Source organism: Syngnathus typhle, linkage group LG22 (genome assembly GCF_033458585.1).
Source record: "Syngnathus typhle isolate RoL2023-S1 ecotype Sweden linkage group LG22, RoL_Styp_1.0, whole genome shotgun sequence".
NCBI lineage: Eukaryota > Metazoa > Chordata > Actinopteri > Syngnathiformes > Syngnathidae > Syngnathus > Syngnathus typhle.
The window spans coordinates 5,857,689-5,877,939 of record NC_083759.1 but is presented as its reverse complement, the minus strand read 5'-3'; the positions used below and the strand labels follow the sequence as shown (position 1 = coordinate 5,877,939).

At 44.0% G+C, this 20,251-nt stretch overlaps 1 protein-coding gene across 1 annotated transcript in view; it reads left to right on the top strand.

The window, feature by feature from the left end:
* The window catches only part of gphnb (gephyrin b), a 49,034-nt gene that overhangs the window by 1,456 nt on the left and 27,327 nt on the right, over positions 1–20,251 (top strand). Inside the window, exons 2-3 of the mRNA XM_061270578.1 lie at positions 1,925–2,043; positions 16,580–16,710. Coding sequence (XP_061126562.1) covers positions 16,647–16,710 — 64 coding nt within the window. The 5' untranslated portion in view covers positions 1,925–2,043; positions 16,580–16,646. The remainder of the gene's footprint in view (positions 1–1,924; positions 2,044–16,579; positions 16,711–20,251) is intronic.

Genomic DNA, 20,251 nt, shown 5'->3' with positions numbered 1-20,251 from the left:
GTGGTCCAAAAAAAATGTCCTATTCTCCTTTAGTGTCGCAAAAATCATTGATGACAAGATGAAATCCAAACAAAAGCATGTTTTCGGCTTTTCACACCGTCAAGTGACGTTAAGTCGGATCGGCTTTGTTTTCCGTCGGGTCTCCTTGGGTTCACGTGTCATCTTTGGCTCTTCATGCTGTCACTCAGCACAAGAGTAGATGGAAGTTCCCACCTGGAGATAATCCCTCAAACACACATGATGTCATGAAAACCTCTCACATCCTCATTTTCCTCTCCGGGGCGCCGTCGTCGTCACGCTTTGACGTTGAAAAGTGTCTCATTTTGACACATGGATGTCGGCGGATTAAATGGACTGTAACTCTGACAATGATTTGCTCGTGGTTCATTTTAACAGCCATCACATTTGATAATGGCCTCGTTACAATTAAAAGGAAAAGATGGATGAAGAAGTAAGGAAAAGCAGTTTGTTCGGCAAATTGGAGTGGGGCTGTCAAAGTTGATCTAAGTAGGTCTTTAAAGAAGACATGTTATGCTTTAAAACTGTTTTTTTTCCCACATTATTGAAAGTACCGGATAATCAACGAGAAACTTCTGAATTGCATTTTTTTTTAACACATTTTTAGCTCAAAGCAACTCTTATGACAAGTCCATGAATGTTACACATTTATTTTTATTTCCTCAAATGTTGAATGACGCGCGGCAACTCCAAGCATAAATATCAAGTACTGTTCACTTCATACACACACTTGTATGCCCGCGTGGTTGCCCTCCATCTATCAGGTGTGACAGGCGCTCAGGTGTTGCTCTACAATGACGTTGTTGTGGGACCCGAGCAGGTGGCGCTACACACACACACACACACACACACACACACACACACACACACACACATGCGTCACCCCTCTCGCACGAACACCTGTCGTCAATAATAGTATGAAGCCTAATTATCCTAACTGCATATTGTCAGAATAGGAAATAAAAAAATAATAATTTGCATGAATCCCACAATATTATCCAGTTTGTGCGGTTTCCCGTTCTGAAGTTCACGCTGAGTGATTTATTTTTTATTTTTTTTAAAAAGCCAGTGAATACTACAGAAATGACCCCAAAGGAGAGCCAAGCCTTTATCTTCCCATTTCATCTGACAAGAATTATTGATTCATGAATCGTTGTCAGGGTTTGATGTGCCCTTGAACGTGCGCTAGCTCGCCCGCATTTGCATCTTTTATCAAGTCCGTTTTGGCTGCAGAAAAAAAACGACTTGACGCTAGGGAGGCGCTGAACCCATCCAGGCTTTTTTTTCTTCTTTGCAATGTATGAGTTCCACATCAGCAGCAAATTATAGCTGGGGGGAAAATGTGGCCATGCTGGACATCTGTCTGAATTAATATGCAGTCTAAAGAAAAAAAAAAAATGACATGAGTAATTGGAAGCTAAGCTACATCCATGTGGCTTCATTCCTCCAGGCATTGTTTTTCGGCTCACCGCAAAACATTCAGTGTCCTCCAGCCCACTTAAAAGCCCGGTGGCGCTGTGGGTGGGCGTGCTCCGCCGTTGTGGGAGTGTTTACGGTTGACTTAAGCTGCCACCGATCTAAGCAGTTCTTTTTAATTCCCTTTAAATGTGACGCAACCGACGCTCGATGATTTCTTAATGCAAAATCCTCACTGCTCCAGCCATGATGTGGCAACGAGTGGACAGAATAATAAAAATAAAGTCATCAATGCTATTGGTATAAACTTTTATTTTTTTTGCAAATGATTGACCCATCTTTTGTCTCTGATTGGTTGTTTTTCCACGGGCGCGGTGGTTTCCTCAAATTAGAGCCACGAGATGGCGCTAGAGATATTTTTTTCCCCAGACTATCAATATGATGACTGCTTTGACAAACATTTCAAATAATTATATGTTTTTAATTGCAGACTCTTCTTTAAACTACACATGAGTCTCAGCGGAGGTCTACTGATTACTATTCTATTGAACTATTTTCCCGTGAAGCTGAGGAGTGATCGACTAATGAGGTCCACAAGCGGCAGTGACAGTAAGCGAGGCAACCTCAGTTTCATACTCGGTCTTAGCTGACACTGACGGCATTATTTGGCAGACTAATCCACTGCTCGATGTGGCGGGATCCCGAAAAATCTCATTTACATTCCCATTTGGGGGGCTCGATATTACCGCTGCACCTGTTGATTGGCAACGGTGCTCTCCTCATGCCACCCACCTGATCTGGCTCACACACACTCCTGCTGCCCCCTCTCTCTATCTCAAATGGTTTCTTTGCATAGTTTCCATAGTAACCATCCCCTTCTATTCTGTTGTTTCTCCACAGACAGAGAGCAGCTAATTTATCAAAATGAGGGTCTTTGATGATGAAGGAAGCTAAGTTTCAAAATTTACATTTTTTTTTTTTTAAGGGGTCCACTTGTGTCACTCTCTAGCTCAGCTAAGTTTTTGTGTCCAAAAAGAGCAGCAAAGAGAATCTTTTATGACCGGGTGATTGTAATAATGTGAAAGGTCATGCTAAATTTGGCAACCATGAATGTTTGCTAGCCCGATTGTGATGGCGGATATGTGACACGACTGGAGCAATTTCTCATTACTCGTCTGCAGGTCGCGCTCATGTCATACACGACTCTTGCACAACTTCTCAGCTTCCAAAGAAGCGACACGTAGCTCACTAAATGATCCCGGGGCAAAGAAGCCGTTTGTAATATCCCTCTTAACGTTAATCTGCGGGGTGTGTGAAGCGCAAAGAAAAGGAGGCAGTTGGAGAGGATGACATGGGCGGTACGAGTGTCAGGCAAACGTGCACGGGGTGGTGGTGGGGGGGGGGGGTCAAGTCCAAGTGAGTGACCGGTGAACTCATGTCAGCTATTTAATGCCTTCCCCGATAGACTATGATTGGCTCGTTAACCGTGCCTCTTCCGTTAACCCCACCCCGCCGCGTATTCATCTCACGTACGCACGCTCGGCCACACGCAATCCCCCCACACACACACACACACATGCAAACAAATATGCTCATTAACAAGCCAACAGAGTGGGCAAATGTTCACATAGAATATATATCTTCATTAGACACACAGCCGATGCATCATTACGCTAAGTATGCGCTCCGTCAAGCCTGAACGTTGAGCAACAACGAGCCCTGCGTGGCGCACTGGCGTGCAAAGTTCACATTTATCTGCAATGGGATGAAGTAGTCTGGAATGCCTTTTTATCGTAAAGAAAATTAATTAGGTTCTTTTTTTCAAAGTAATCCAAACGAGGTGAAATAGCAAAGGCGGGAGGGACCAGACCCTTCAGCTAGCATTCAGCTAGCGAATAGCTAGTTCAAGCTAACAAAACATTAACTTTGTGTGAGGCTTTGACTTTAATTGCCCGCCCTGGAAATTCAAAACTCCAGCACCCCGCAATAAAGTTTCTAAATATAAAATTTGAAGAAGTCATTGCATTTGACAAATTCTAGCTGACCTCTATCGCAGATGTTAACCCGCATTTCATGTCAATTTTCCTTTTTGTTTTTTTTTGCCACTAGGCTTTTAGCATCTCGGCTGTTTGGCTGCAGCAAAACAGACTTTCATGGCTCATTGCTCAGATAAATTGATGAATAGCCTTTGCATGTCTAAATTGTGTGACTGGGAAATTGCTCCGTATAAAAAAAAAGAAATGTCAGAGGCGCTTTCCTCGACATTCCACTGCTTACAATTTAACCTCAAATTCAAATCATACATCAGGGTCTATGTCGGACGGGAGTGGAAATGTCATCCCGTGTGTTTCCGAGCCGTGCGGTACACCAATAAAATGTGAACATTGACAAGCTACCTAATTTGTGCTAGCATTAGCAATGTGAGCCTCATTTGCTTGATCATGTTGTTTCACCCTGTCAGCGATACGGCGAACAGTCGGTTGTAAACGTTGATCTCTGCCTGTGTTTATATGCTCGGGTCGCTGTTGGATTTATAACCTTTGGCATTTGAGGTGGGGGGCGATCAATTTCGACACACCAGGGTTGTAAGTGCAAGGTTATTAAGGTCGCTGATGGAGGGTTAATATAAGAGCCGTTTGGTCATGTCCCATTGTGATTGCTAATGAGCGCCTTGGCACGCTTTGAATGCTTGGATTTTTTTTTTTTTTCTGAACGCAGCGTGAGAGGAAATTAATACCTGTGACCAATTCAAACCTTTAGCCAGGAACTTGAGTTGTGCACTGTAAAGCCAAATGATGGACGTTTTTTTTTTTTAATGAACATAATCTTAGGGATTTAAGCTAAGAAAAAAGAATAAATGTAGGCTTTGTTTTATCCGGTGGCCCGATTACAAGCGCCTGTTTTCTTCTGAGATTTTGCACGCAGTCATGCCTGCTAATCAGTAGAAGGAGACATATCTTTGGGTCGTCAGTATTGATTTGCGGCTCTTCTGCGAGTGTGGCAGCGGGCCCTCGAGAGAGATGTAAAGCCTTCTATCAAAGCAGCCAGGAATTACTCAAGTTGAGTTTTCTTTATTCGTGCACTATAAATGTAATGCACGTTGAACTAGGATTGATCATTACAATTCATAATAACTATGAGGGACATTGTTTTCTTTTTTAAGAAAATCAAACGTGAAAGAATCTTGTTTGTATTTCTCGGGAAAATCACTCGTCATTCATTCTTATGCTTCTGTTACTACTTGGGGTATGTATCACAACAAAGGGAGAATTCGATTTCATGTCACTGATTTATATTCTATTTCTATTTAATGAACATCATTGATTTTTTTTTTCTTCACCCTTTCATCAAGTCTCCATTAATCATAGTCAAAACGATTACATGCGTGTGTTTGCGTTCACAATGGCGCTGGTTTAATAATTAAGCATGTCCGTCACTTTCTTGCCATCACTGCTGTCCTGTCTGTGAAAGGCCCAATCAGAATTTCGATGAATACCCATCCCACATTCCGCTCATGCTCCAGCACCTGGAGGATGGGCCCTATTATCAGCGCAAGGACTCCGAGTCAATAATAATCTGCCAATATGAAAGACATTGCATTACCGCTGAGACTTGATTGGCTGTGCTTCATGAGGAAAATCGGAGGAAAATAGAGCAAGATGGAGGAACTCTGCGAACATTTCCAGTGCTTGTGAATGATAAAAAATGGCGCCCGGCAGCTTTCTAAAATTGATTTGAATGGAGAGGGGAGAGATTTACAGCAGAGGGTAGACTCTTGAAGTGTGCGGGGAATGAAAGGAAGGAGCCAAGGACGCGGGAAAGGTGGCTGCCATTATGCTATAGCGTGACGGACAGGAACTTGCGCTCTGAATCTTTACAGTAATATAATGAGGAATCATCGGGGAGTTTTGCAACCAGCGGAGAGGGGAGCCCTCGTTGTTAACCTTGAAATGACATAATTACGTGGAAAAAAAAAAAATCCTTCAAGGGCGTTCAAATTCTCTTATGGCTCGGAAACTACGAAGTGGAAACATGCTAGCTTTAACCGGTAGTGTTTTTTCCAAATCCATGCTGCTGTAACCCCCCCCCCCCCTCTTTGTTTCTCAACAATTACTATTAAATTTTCCAAACATGTGAAAATATTTTGTAAATATATTAATATATTTTATAAATATTTTTATAATTTATAAATATATGATATATAATAATAATATATCATATAAATATAATAATATACTTTATAAATATTTTTATAATTTATAAATATATGATATATAATAATAATATATCATAAATATATGTTTATATTTATAAATATATGATATATAATAATATTTATATAAATATATTTTTGGAATATTTTATATATAGAGACTTTTTAATGTTAATATATTCTTTAATGCCCATTCTCCTTAGTGTTCTGATCAGTTCTGACCCTTCGTCCACCTTGAGCCTCTGTTAAAGTGTCCCTCCATTATCTTTATCTGAGAACCCCTCCTCGCATGCACCACAGGATATGGTTCCACTGACATCACCTACCCCACTCCCCCACTTCTGGCCAAAAAATGTAGCTCTAAGATCACTGATGGCCTTCTGCACTGCGACACTTAGTTCCCGTCCATTGCCCGCTGCCCGCCCGCTAATCGGTAACGGTGGAAAAGAAAGTATCGCTGTGAGATGCTGCCGCCGTACCCTCTTCCCTCCCCTCCCCCACGGAACCAAGCCAAGGTCACTCGCATCGTTCTTGTGCAATGGCTGCCCACAGCGACCAGTCAGGCATTCACTACTTTAAAGGACAGACTCATAAGAAGTCCCCCCCCCCCATCCTCAGATATAAAGACAAAGCGGGAGCTAATTTTATTACTCAAACGAAATTAAAAGACAAAAAGATTAATATAATCTAAAGAACATCTTCCCCTTTGTAATAAAACACTCCGGGTTGGAGTATGAGCTCATAGGCAACCTATTTTCCGCTTTCTCCTTGATCAGCACTCATTAATAATTAACTCGCTCGCTGCTTTTGTACCTTAGTGCAATTTAAATTGGTGAGGAATTAATGGAATGCATAAAAACCCTGACCTGTCACTTTTCTTTCTGATGCTTAGGTAGGTCTTGAACAAACTGACATGACCAAATCTCTCGTGTTCCCATTTACACCATCATTTCGTTCCAGCTCGATGCTCCAGGCAATTGCCTGCTTCACCTTCTTCCCTCTCTGGCTCTGCTCTTATTTTGTTAATATCGTGTCTTTGATCAAAGTGTCTTGAGTGTTAAATTTAGCTTGCACAAAGGAGCAGATGCCCTGGATTGCTTTTTTGCTGTGATTGACTGTCTGGCACTCTGAAGCCCCCCCACCTCCGCCCCCTCCTAGTTCTGTGTTTCCATTATTTGTTCCAATGGTTTAGAAATCACAGCAGTGTTCACACTTGTCAAGTGTCGGCAGGACTTGGGGAATCTTTCTGCTCCATTTGGCAAAATGCAAAAAGTGCACTTCAAGCTGCATTTGTCTCCCTTTGCTCGCTCTTGCACGCTCATGCTTAAGGTTGACACGAACTTGGAATTATGGGTAGACTTTGGCTGTTTATATGGTCCAACCTTCACGCTCATTTCTGGCTAAATGGCACATCAAGTCGAGAGCGTCCCCCGCTTCCTCCTCGAACCTTAAACTGGTTAACTGGCTCGCTGCCCGACTCCTTAGCAACGTTTTCGGAGCCCACTTTGCAAGTTCTCTAATCTCCCCTTGGCTGTACACGCTGCCTTGTCAGAATGATTTCTGATGAGGTGCTGTTTATGATGGTTGTGTTTAACTGCTGGAAGAGTATGCGGAGATGCACAATTAGCCGCTGGATGGGAGCCAAAAACAAAAGTCATTTCTCACATTGTGCCACATATCAGAAACCAAACTGTGGTCACATGACAATTTTTCGTAGCTTTTGGCTTTTATGTAATCTGGTCATCTTTTTTTTTTTTTAATGCCAACTCATGGGTGGACAAACTGTGTGCGAGCCGAGCCGTATTATGTAAAAGACCTTTTTAATTACTTTGATGATTTTGACATCGCAGTTGAGCTCGTTTGAAAAAGTAGCAATTTGGAGCCGTTTGCTCGCAGACACATTTTGGGAAATAAGCAGCTAATAAGAGATTTACTTGCTTGTGTAATTTCACACTTTATGGGTGGGCGGGCACTTCAGGGTCCTGACTAATTGTATGCAAGTCAGTTTTCCATAATGTACCGCGTCGCCTTTAAGGCATGGAACACGTCCAAATTTGGAATTTTAATGCGAACTGAGGTTCCGCTGTTTGTAAGTCCCTCAATTTCAAAGCAATAATGAATGCAAAAGTTCATCCAAATCAAAAGTCATTTTCAGCCATGTAATTAATAGTTTGCACATAGATGATGGGCCAAAAATATTTACTACAAAAAAAAAAATGTGTGAAAATTGCTTTGGACTGGTTAAGTGGAAGCCAGTGCTTCCAAACTTTTGGAGGTCCTACGGGGCAGAGTTTTGAGGCTCCATTTTGGCTTTCTCCCCTCACAACAGAGCTGAGGGAAGACTTGGTAAATCAGGCGGAAGGCAGCAATCTGTTTCTTTTTGTTATCGCAAGTAGGTTTAATCCATTACAGCCAGAGGGGTCTGTGTGTGTGTGTATCCAGAGTAATCTTTTAAAACCCAATGTGGTTAGTTGTCGGATTAGTCCATCACATGGAGAAAAAAAATAAAAATATGCTTTGATTGATTGAGGCCGAGTGGTAGACGTCAGGCTTCATCGTGAATTGTGAAAGGTTAGACAAAGTTGAGGTGGGATATGAATAAATTGACAGATTTAGTCAGGTTTCGGGGCCCCCAGCGCTAATTGATTTTATTTTAAAAGGTATTCATATTGAGTTGTATAATAGAGTTGAGAAAATTGAGCCATCTGGACTCAAAGTACAAGCAGGAAAAAAAACTACAGCCAGCTACACTGACCTTGAAAAAGCAACTTTGCAAGGGCCCCAGTGCTTGTCGTGACATATGGAAGCCCCGCCCACTTGTAACCAAGGCAATATGTACAGGTAATTGGATAGCAGGATGTCATGGCAAAGCCAGCTGTGCTCCTTCGAGATCAAACTCTCTTCAAAAGAGATTTTCACTTCCAATGGTGCCGCCGCACTTTTGCCCCCGCAGAGGAACCCCCGACGGGCGGCAGGCGCCACTTTATCGGCCGCTGCCAGCATGCGAGTGGCGTCCACTTCACACGCCAGCGACTTGATTAGCGATCGCTATTTCATTCCAGACAAACAGAGATATGCAAGAAGTGTATTTCTCACAACGTTGCGTCTGGATACATATTAATGTGCTCCACCCACCATCAGTCGGCCGGCTTCATTAATATTCCCTCTGATTTCCATTCAGGCAGGCTTCCAAGTACTTCCATTAACATCAATGACGCGGTGGAAATATACCAACAAGTCATGTTGGATTAGCGTTAATGTCCCCGCTGCCGGGGTGGACGCCTTTTTCCGTCCTCCCCGCTCAGCCTGGCAGGAGGTCTGCTCCAGCCACACGCCGGTGACCCCCAAACACTGGTTGCTGTCAAGGAAAAGATTCTGCCATTCTGAAGCGGCTCCGTTTTAATTGAATTATTGCAGCAGTGAGAGGCTGTCTTGGCTCGCTCGCTCGCTCGCTCATTCGCTGCCTCCCCTCCGCTAATTGCTCCATTTTCCCCGCATCCTTTTCACTCTCTAACTTCTTGCAATTTTCTGCTTGGTGTCTCTTCCCATTTCCTACATTGCCTCTGTCAACATTTTCACACAAACCCACGTCAATGTTTTGCTACTTTTTCAGTTTTGTTTTTATAATACTGTAAGATTTCCTGCTTCGAGGAGGACACTTGTTGCTATGGCAAATGCACGGATGAGTGGAATTTTCTTTGCTCCTATTCACCTTGCTAGCTTCAACTGCAAAAATGTCGTACTCATTAAACATCACGTTCCTAGAACTATCCATATTTCTTAGATCCATGCCCTTTGGCCCACCCCTAGCTACGGGTCTGCTTCCAGGTCTAGTGTGTGCTGTGTCTTCTAATTGAGTTCCCATTTCTACTCTGAGCGCCAGTTTTGTAAATGTGGTTTGATCCCGGGTGTCCTCGACTAGAGGGTGAAAGCTTCTCCTTATGTTTTTTGTTTTGTTTTGGGTTTTTTTCCACACTGATCACCACAAGCTGGCGTAAAACAAATGCGTGTCCCTAGTATTTGATACAAGCAGATGATTAAAATTGAACGAGTTGTGGGATGCCCGCCGGCGAGATGCTCCATAAATCCCACGCCAGGTCACACTGCCCAGCGGAGCCTGCGCTTGCTTATTAATAGCAATTTAAGCCTCCTTGTGTTTGATGCACTGCGGCTCTGGCTGGCCAGTCCGCTGCAGGCCGCTCCCCTCTGCACTGCCAGCTCTCCTCCTTTTCCACGCGACGGTTTCTGGGCTGCACTGACACCTGCTGGTCATGGCTGGCATTTCAAAGGTTCTGCTAGAACCAATGGACTGGAGTCAGCTTCTGACTGGTGCAAAGATTATTATGAAAGTTGTAAACGCTCTGTCAGTACATTCATATACTGATATGACCATTAGACCCAGACTTGATACAAAATGCTCCATTATTTAGGTGTGATGGGGGCAAGCTAAGCCTTTAAGAGTGGCTTAAAAACTCCCTTAAGATATTAAGTCATGCCCTACTTTCCCCCACCCAAAAAAAATCCACCATCGCCTTTAATAAATAAGACTGAAAGTGTCCTCAGAGCACTCCATGTCTAACTTTAGACAAGATTTTTTTTCAAATAGATTTTAATGAGGATTTTTAAGTGTGGAGAATTGTTTCAGTAGAGTGAAGCCCGATGAGTCGAACAGCCCAAAGCTTCTAAAATATTTTTTTCTTGCGCGACTTTAACTCCCGGGTTGAATCTCATCTCTGTCAGAGTTTCTGCATGGATGCCTTTACTTTGGGCTTCACCTTCCTGTTCCCCATTTGGTCTTTCTTATCTAAAGAATTGAATAGTTTTATAATTCTATTATTTGGATTTTATTATTATTTTAATATTATAATTTTATTACAACCAGGAATGTTAAAATGTTTATTAAAATATTCTCTGTGTAATTATGTATTTATTATTTATTTACAAATGCTTGTTGTTGTTTTTTATCACACTGGGTTTGTGTTTCTGAATTAGGTTCGTTCCACAAGTGGATGTTTTCATTCCCAGCCTGTAAAATTGTCTCTTTAGCTCTGAATGTGTGCATCTTTGCATGGTGACTCTCTTAAACTTTAAAGTAGTAGTCAAGAGCTATTTGCTCTGTGGGGATGATTCATCATCTCAATTCCTTCCAGACTCGCTGTAATCTTTCCTAGCATTCATTTTCTTCTCGCTGTATCTTCACTCACACACGCACGCACGCGCACGAACAGATGCTCGCGCACTAACCATCAGGTAAATTAGCATTTATTGGCTCAGAGGCAAAAAAGTAATATCGTGTCATCAGTTGTTGTTTTTTTCCCACCCTAATAATATCAGCAGGATTATATTGACAGAGAGGATTAAATTGTCCTACACGGAACATTATGAATCTTTCTGGGGGAGATCTTTGTAAATTGCTATTAACTCCTAATGCAAGCCTACCCCCCCCCCCCCCCAACTAAAAGTAGACCAGCGTCTTTTACGCATTACCTCAAATTAACATACTGTAATGGCCGGCTGACAAAAAAAAAATCTAGCACTTGATAAATGGGTTTTATTGATCCATGAAATGGCCCAAAGTGAGCCATACTAATGAATCAATGGAAATTAATTGTCATGCTGCACCCCTTATAATTATTGACTGGTAAGGTCCATAATGGCTGCATAGTCACTGTGTTCCAAGCTTCATATCGACCAGATCTGAGTATTAATTACCGGCTCCCAAACTACAATTGCAAAGGAATAGCTCATATTTTTTGGGGGAGAGAAACTATTCTCTCATTTAAATCCTTTTACCCGCCGCGGGCTGAGGCACTGAAATTGATTTAACACTTGGAACTAAATGACTTTCCTTGAAGGATATTTGATTTGCTTCTTTTTGTGCAAATGCAGCTTTTGATTTTTGTTGTTGTTTATGGAATAAGATGCCGGCTGGCGGATGTAATTTTATGCTTTTGTTCAAATGTGGAGGTTGTCAAGTCAGCTGTCCTTTGGCTGCACGGTCAGTATTTGATGACGATGCAAGCTCACGATTTTGCCAGTATAAAATATTAACACAAGGTGGTGCTCTTGTTGTCTAGAAAAGATTCTTGTCAGCCTGATGTTGGTCTGAGCATGGATAGCAGGGAAGCTTTTAGATTGATTTTTTTTTTTTTTTTCAATTGCATACAAAATAATAAATACAACACCAAAAATATTATCCAATATTAGTGACGAGCATATGAGCATACAATGCTCTGGTGTGTGTTATGTCATTATTTGCAGTGGGATGAGCCAACAAAGCTTAAACCACACCGCCTCCTCTTTCCTTTTCCGCGGCCTTCGCTGGTGTCCTGGCCATGCCCAAGTCATTTCAATCTAAATGCAAATTCCATCAGCCTCTCAATAAAAAGACTGATATTAGTATCCAGGTCAATGTGTCGCGTGGACGTCAGTCTCAATAGCGACTAAAGAGCGGAGATTTGTCATTCTCCGACCATATTTTGAAAACCAAAGTATCTTCTGTCTATTTGGGCTCGGTTATGATCTGCTGGACTGGAGTTTTGACATTGAATCTCCAAATGGGCCTCAGTGCTGCCTAGCATGTTGTCGGACAATGTTGGTGAGCAACAGTTTAAAATTGCCCCAAAACTGTGTGTGTGCGCCATTATTTGTCACTTAATAGATTATGGATAACCTTCCATGTGGCACTGTAGGCCTCCTAATTGAAACTGTACTGGCCCCGCCCATCCTTTTTGCCCACCCCCCCAGAGAAACCCTCCAAATAAAACCTCATTAGTCCTCCATATGTTGTGTTTCGCCTCCCCGAGCACTCTTGCCCCCGCTTTGCCGCAGCTCACTGGGACTCTGCACATGTTTACAAGACCGACAGCAAAAAAAAAAAAAAGATGATAAATCCATCCTCCGCCCTTTCACATTTCTCTTCCCCCCTTTGCCTGCTCTACATCCTCCATTTTGCCCTCCTCTGTCCTGTTGTTGTTGGGTTAGGTGGGGGGTGACTAGCTCGGGAGGCGGCGAGCGTGGGGCTGTGCGTACAGAGGAAACCGAGAGAGAGGAGTAAGAGCACCCCGGGGAGGCTGCGCTCTCGGGGTTGTTAACATGCAGGTTGCATATTTCTCAATTGCACGGCAGTCTTATCTCTCCACGCTGGGTCACTCGAGCACTTCCTCACCACGAGTGTTTGTGCATTTCTGCACAAGTGGACAGCGAAAGTATGCATGTGCATGCCTGCACATAAACACGTGCATATATTTATGCTAGGAAATGCGATTCTCCGATGGGTTGGGGTGCGGGCTGATTTTCTCTCTCTCTCTGTCTCTCTCTCTCTCACTCACACACACATTCTCCCTCGCTTTCACGCACTGCAGCAAGAAACACTCATCAAACTGCAACACGCATCCCACAGAAGCAGCAGCAGCAGCAGCAGTAATAGCAGCGGCACAGGCCGGGCCTCCTCTTAACACACAGACGCGACACAGCGACAGCCAACAGCTTAACACTCTGCTCCCGTGCTGGCAATTCTCTCAGGTGGGCCTCCAAGGTCTGCCAGAGAGAAAAGCTCGCGCCACGGGATGTTATTTGTTCTCGCCAGGGGTTGACTCCCAATGTTACTCAGAAGCTATTAGTCGCTTGGTATTTATTTTTTTTACATATTTTTGATATTCAGATATATTCAGTTGATGATGACCATTGCATTTGCTTAATAAGGTCAATTTGCTTTTTTTTTTTTTCCACCCACATCACAAAACATAGTTGTGCACACTGTTTTTTTTTATTTATATATATATCTCCACTTTATATTCATTTCTCTACCAGCAGTAAGTAGATGATGAATCAGCACTGGTTTGGATGACTTAAAATATGTTTGTTGAAGCGTAGCTTTATTAATAAGGGTCAAAGCCAGTCTGGGGGGGGGGGAGAAGAAAATCCGAGTACCAGCTGTGCTCCTCCATCTTCTACGCTGCCAGTTTGTTTGAGGTTGTTTGTAGCTGTCACTTATGATGTGCTCAGAATGTCATAAAGACAGCCAAGTCTGTGCCTCTGCACAAGCGTTGCATCAGACATGTCACTTTAAATAGGTAGAAGGGGCATCTATGGACGTATGCCGTCGCCTGAGTCAAATCTGTCAGATTATTCCAACATCTGCAATAATCTCAGTCTGTGTTATAAAAAAATCACCTTCGGGAAAAAAAAAAAAAAAGTGTTTGTGGACTATTTGGGATGAGGTGTTGAGTGAAATCTCTCAATTTAACCACTTGTGCATTAGCAGCCAATTACACGGCTGGAAAAATTGACCTGCGGTAGTTTTAGTGACCAAGGCTGACATTCTACTTCTCAAATGTCAGTGTGTTAATTATGCAAATGCGAAGCTACGAGGTCACTCTCTGTAAACTTTCTATATCAAAATAAAAGACTATGAACGCTGCAATGAGTTTGCCAAGCCAGTAGCTGGCAATGCAACTTTATAGAGAAACAACAGCAGCGTCTTGTTCACCCCAATTAAATTAGTTTTTCAATTAGAGGTGCTGAGATGAATCGATTAATCGACAAGAAATCGCTGATCAAATTAACCGCCTCCTATTTGAATGTTTACAGACATTTGTTTGATTGAATATTTCAGGCTCTCATAAATAATAACTCTAATTTCCCTTGCCCCTCGTGAAGGCAGACTGATTTATCTTTTGTGTTTAATCAAAATGAGATATTTGCAAACATTTGATTTTACTGTGGAAAACAATGGCCAATAGTGTTTTCTCAATTGCTATATAATACCAAATACCAAGAATAGTTTATAAACAGTAATCAGGGAAAAAAGTGTTTTTCAATACCCTTTAAAGATGATTTGATTAATTGATGGACAAGTCGATAAAATCATCAAATATTCAATAAAGTCATTCCTATTTTGAATACAATTTGACAAAATTTATATATAATACATCAATACTGAAAACTAGAATAATACTCCATCAAGCACAGAACACGATTTTTCTTTCGATGACAATACGATCTCGCCCAAAGTCTAAACAAGTGTTTGGAATCAAAGGCGTGCAATGTGGTGGGAGTCGCTTATGATTCACACATTTTCCATCCATCGTGACAAACACACACACACACACACACACAGACTCCGTCTCCTTGGATGTCCTGAGGTAAAATCTGTGTTGTCTGATTACTGTCTCCAAACAAGAGGCCCAGGCAATTAAGTGTCTGCTGCTCATTCGCAGATGGGTAATTGGTTTTTTTTCCACTCACCGACGCCACTAACATTGGCACCAATGTAGTCAGGTGTTCCGCGGAAGGCATCGCGGGATAATATCAACTCAGCCTCGGGGGTTTGTTCTTTCTTTTCCTCCCACCCTCCCCTTATTTTAATTAAAGCATAGCTTGTCCTCATCAGCAGGGCGACTGTCCAAGCTAACATATGATTGGCTCAAGGAGCAACAAGTCCAATCGTCTGCTGCAGATAAGCCGGCCAAATGAAGTGTAAATATGTTAAGGCGCTTCTCTTCAGAGACATGTTTTAGCAAAATGGCCGTCTCTTCAGCCCCATTCATCCAAATACTTGCCTATGGAAGGGCCTTTTCTCGTTTTTGCCCTTGGCCTTTCATCTGCATCTTGCGGAGGGGAAAGGAGGTGAATCACCGGCGGGAAGAACATGTTTACTGCTTCCTCCGTCAGCTGGGGGCTCTCCTTATTATTGTGATGGATGGCAAGGGAAAAAGGGGAGAGCGATGGCCCTTGCCTCCTCATCACCTATCCGTGAGCAGCGAGCGGCTCAACTGACAGTGAGGTAATTACGCCGCCATTACAATGCGCGTGCGCAAGCTACGTCAACGCGCGGCTGTGTAAAAATCACCAGATGGGGTTCCGCTTGGCGAGGGAATTCTGTGTGTGCTTTTATTTTATTTTTTTCCCCCGTGTGTACCTTATTGATGCGGTTTGAAGGGTTCTCGTAGGAAACATATTGTACTAGAAACATATTCAGGACACGCAAATGTGATACATCAAACGTAGAATGAACTATGATGGCTGATTTTAAAATGCGGCGTAACAAGGTGAGGTGACAGCGGAGAATGATTTTTTCTGTTTTATGCTCATGGAATGCCAGAAACGCACGAAAAATTTGCGTGGCATATTTATTTGGCAATGCGATTTTGGATGCTCTGATTGATGACTCGGCAACAGTCGCAAGAAGGAGTCATGCCGTAGCTTATCTCACTCGTGTCGCTTTCTATACTCACGGCCGTACGGTTTAACGGACGCAATGTCAGTTTCACGGTTGGAACACACGTGGCGACATGCGTGGAGCGAGCCGATCAAGCTGAAACTGCGGCCCCGTTTCTTCCACACGTGTATAAATGTGCATTAATGAATTATGTATATTGATAGCGAACCTAGAGCATGGACTTGGGTTTTTTTTTCTCCATGAGAACAAACAAGAGAAATTATACACAGCGGAGGCGTGCAGCAAGTCTATAAATAGCTGCACGGCCTTTTTAGCCGGGGGATGCGGTTGCATTTTTACAGGTCAGACTGTGATCTTCTCCCAGAAGTTTCTGCTTTGAGACTTAACACAGACTTTTTTCTGAGGTCATTGTGAGAGAGCAGAGGGGCAACACGTGGAGCAAATGGACCCCCGTTGTATTATTATTATTATTTTATTTTTTTCTTACTTAGTGGATGTAATTAGATTGCAAGCACAAAACGGGTTTTAGTTGTGACGTGCCTGGTTCTAGTACTGTGTCAGTGGGCCAGCTGAGCGATGCACGCCTTCATGCGGTGATTGCTCGACATTCTACTCATCTCGCCTGACACCCCCTCCCTTCCCCTTTTTGCTCCATACCAACACTCCTCATCTTCAACCTCCTCCCTTCTCTTTCTCTTCTCCCTCCATCCCTGCTTCATCCTCCTCCTCCTCTGCCTCCCTCTCCCCAGCAAGTTCGATGCGATCGGCTCTGGGCCCTGCCGTGAGTTGTCGGTGCGGGCGACAGCGCTGCTGAACATGGCGTCGGACGGGATGCTTTTAACGAACCACGACCATCAAATTCGGGTCGGAGTCTTGACAGGTAAGCGCGATCGATGTCACGTTTTTTTTTGTTTTTTTTTCTGTTTCCTTGATACAACCGAAGGCGCGTGGATCTTTGACGCGTCTGCCTGTGTCGCGGCACCTCTCATGTTCCGTCACTTAATTAAAAAAACGAGTCATTTCTACGCTACGGTCCATTCCATCCAGCGCCGTGGATTTGTGGGTCTCAATTAGGTGGGCTCGGCGTTGCCGTGTGTCCGCTCGTGTCGCGTCCTTTAAAGGGGAGGAAGAGGTGGCCGGTTTATGTGTATTGAATAATTCATGTGCCGATCTGCTTGCCAAAGCTGCAAATTACAGCTGTGAGCGAGCGTACGTGCGTGCGTGCGCGCGCCTGCGCGTGTGTGCCGTTCAACATGCGTGCATGTGGACACACAGCGCTTTTATTTCATTTGGGGGGGGGGGGGGGCTGTAGGTGTTGCTCAAGGTGGCGGATAATACGTGCGGTGTGGATGAGCACATCCTTGGCCTGTGCCAAAATGCTCATGTGTGAGACTCGAGAGGTGGATGTTTATAGGACACATGTTGGATCCGTGTGGGTTGCACACGCCGCGTGCATGTTGGTTGCCGGAGAAGATGACAGGCGCGTGTGCGTTTTGCGTGTGTATGGCTGGGGTATCCTCCACCAGACGCGATGACTGCGCGTCTCACGCGGTAATGTCGGGAAGGGGATGTGTTCGATCTGTTGGCCGTCGTTTGTATGCCTTTCTCTTGCGTTGTCATGTTATCGTCGGCTTGTCTTGACCCCCCCCCCCCCCCCCCCACACACACACACACACGCCCCCTCCCATACCCACCACCCAGCAGTTAAATGATATTTCAGAGGACTTGCCACATCTCACGAGTTGGATCCACGACTAAAGCTGTCCAGAGGAATATCCTCCCAATTTTTCCCCCCCACGTCCCTCATCTTCCCGTCTCTACTCCCGCTGTCCATCCTGTGTGGGGCTGCCTCGATCAATATTTCATGGAAGGCAAGATCTCACACATGCGGCAGACTTTATTCCCCCCCCACATTGATGCAGTGGCAGAGCGGAGGGCTAATGACCGTGTTCTGCAATCTACCAGGGAACCCCCCTCACCCAAAAAAAAAAAAAAAAGCACCAGCGCAGCCCTTCACCCCCACGACATCATCCCATCCTCCACCCCTGGCTGGAGAGAGACTGACGGTGCTGAAACGGGGCTAGTGCCGCATCCGTCGCGTAGACCTGAATAAACGCCTGCGCTACAATTTGGATCCACTTCCACTTGCTTTCATGACGTAGCCAATTAAATTATGTTTTTATTGATCTCGGTTTGCTTGGCCGGTGATTTGAACCCGAAACTTCAGAACCGTGAGGTTCCGCTGTGCTGCCCTGACAAATAAAAGAATTGTTCAGTTCCCAGAAAACTTTGGAGCTCTGGATTACAAGCCAAGGAAGAACCCGTCCGGCTCCGGGGATTATTATTTCACATTTGGCAACGTTAGCAGGAAGGCGCTTTTCAGCATTTTCCTCTCCTGATCCAAATTAGAATTGTTGGCCCTGGTTGGTGAAGATCTGCGCTCTACTGAGTGTTGTTCTAATTCCGCCATGTGTGGGCGGCTGTTTGTCTTCTCACCAACCGGAGGTTCTCGGTACACCCTGCCTCTTTTTTTTTTTTTTTTTCGCGCTACATCACTGGCGACACTACATCAGAGGGGTTAATTTATACGTGCGTCATCATTCACTCGGATCCCCCAACTGGATCTCCAGCGCACGGCGTGACAGATTGACGATTTGATCTCGCTGTGCCGTGTTTGCGGTTCCCACTTACATATGGCGGCGACGTTGAGTCACAACCGACAGGCGTATTTGGCGTTTTGATGTATCTGCGTGTATGGAGTAGGATGGCTGACATTGGCGCTGGGAACAAAGTATCAAAGGAATGATGGTGGTATTGGGTCACGTGACCTTTAACCCCTTAATTGTTAACATACTATTGTGTCCTATGGAATATTTTCTTATTATGATCAGATGTCAATTTAAGATGCTGTCAAAAATGTGCATTATGTTGTAAGCACATCACGCCAGTGCTCAATCTTCTATCCCGCAAAGGTCAAAGGTCAGCTAGCCATCAGGGGATGAGATGAGACCTTGACTCCATCTCCTCCATAATTTAGCCCAACCAAGGCAAGTGACATGGAGCCCATGGGACGTCTCAGTTGGAGCGTGGCTCGAATAATTGATCAAGTAATGTTTAAATGGAAGATTTGGTTTGGAAGAGTCAGAACTTCTCTGTCAATGCTTGGTGCATGTGGTCAGACTCTTCTCGAGTTGGCTCTGGACTGCATCAAGACACGGAACACACGCTGACCCTTCTTTCCCTGAGTGCCCTCTCGCTTTTTATGCACACACACACACGCACGGCTGTCACAGCGAACAGCGGTAAGGCGGGCGGCCACATGAACCGAATAGACAATGCCGAAGCGGCGACACACAAACAGAATAAGAATTAAGTCCCTCCGCAAAGAAATTATTTTCAGTGCTGAATCAGCCCGAGTGGAGCGAATTGTTGTTGATGTGGAGGCCTACACTCCTCCCACTTCTTAGCGCACACACATCGCTCTGCCATAGTCCTTGCTCGTCCTCTTCCACTCCTTCCTATCACATTACCTTTGACCTTTATTATACTCCGCCCACTTTTTTTGATTCATTCCAATCCACTGTAGTTAATTTAAAAGCATGAACTGTTTGAGGCGAGCTTTTCCCACAGCTACTGTAAATGTTATTGTTGAGATGTTAATTACAAAAAAAGGTTAATTAATCATGCGCCATTTTGGACAAGCTGGGCTCTCATGAGACAATTTGCTACGCACAAAGTGTAGTGTCCTTTCATCTCTCATTATGGTGGTAGAGAAAGTGTACATTTTGTCCATAAGCAGCAATGTGACTCAAAATAATTGGCATTGGACAATCGGGATTCATAGTTGTTTGTTGCTGCGAGCAGACAAAGATTGACTTGAGCTCGAGTCACTCCCTCCTGATAACCTGCAAAGGGGGGGGGGGCTGACTGTTGAGTGATTGTGATGAAGATTTCGATAAAAGATACAGCACTTGGTTTCAACTGATGACTTCCTCTTCTGGTCCGCGCCGGCCGCCGCTGGATCCCGTGTCCTCAGCCCAAGTGTTAATTAGACCTGGAGGGACGGAGGGGGGGGTGAAGTCAGCGGGGTGGGGCGGGCAGCTTGAGAAGTGCCTCGCCGTTGCCAAAAATCACAAACGACAAGTGAATCATGGGATGCCTTTGTTCTGTCTAATGCTCATAGTATTGTTTTTATGTGGAATTTAAAGGACTTTGTTGAAGTAGTGGAGGTGTCGCGAGATCACAGCAACCTCCTGGGATTTGTCATTTTGGTCCGTTTGATCAGTCTCATGTAAACATGGTCTGAGAAGAAAAGGCTAATTTGTTTGGAGAGGTGCGTAAGTTTGATGTTCAAGATGTGTGTATAAAACTCTCAAACGCCTTGGAGCGTTGATATTTTTAAAAAAAAAATTTGTGCAATT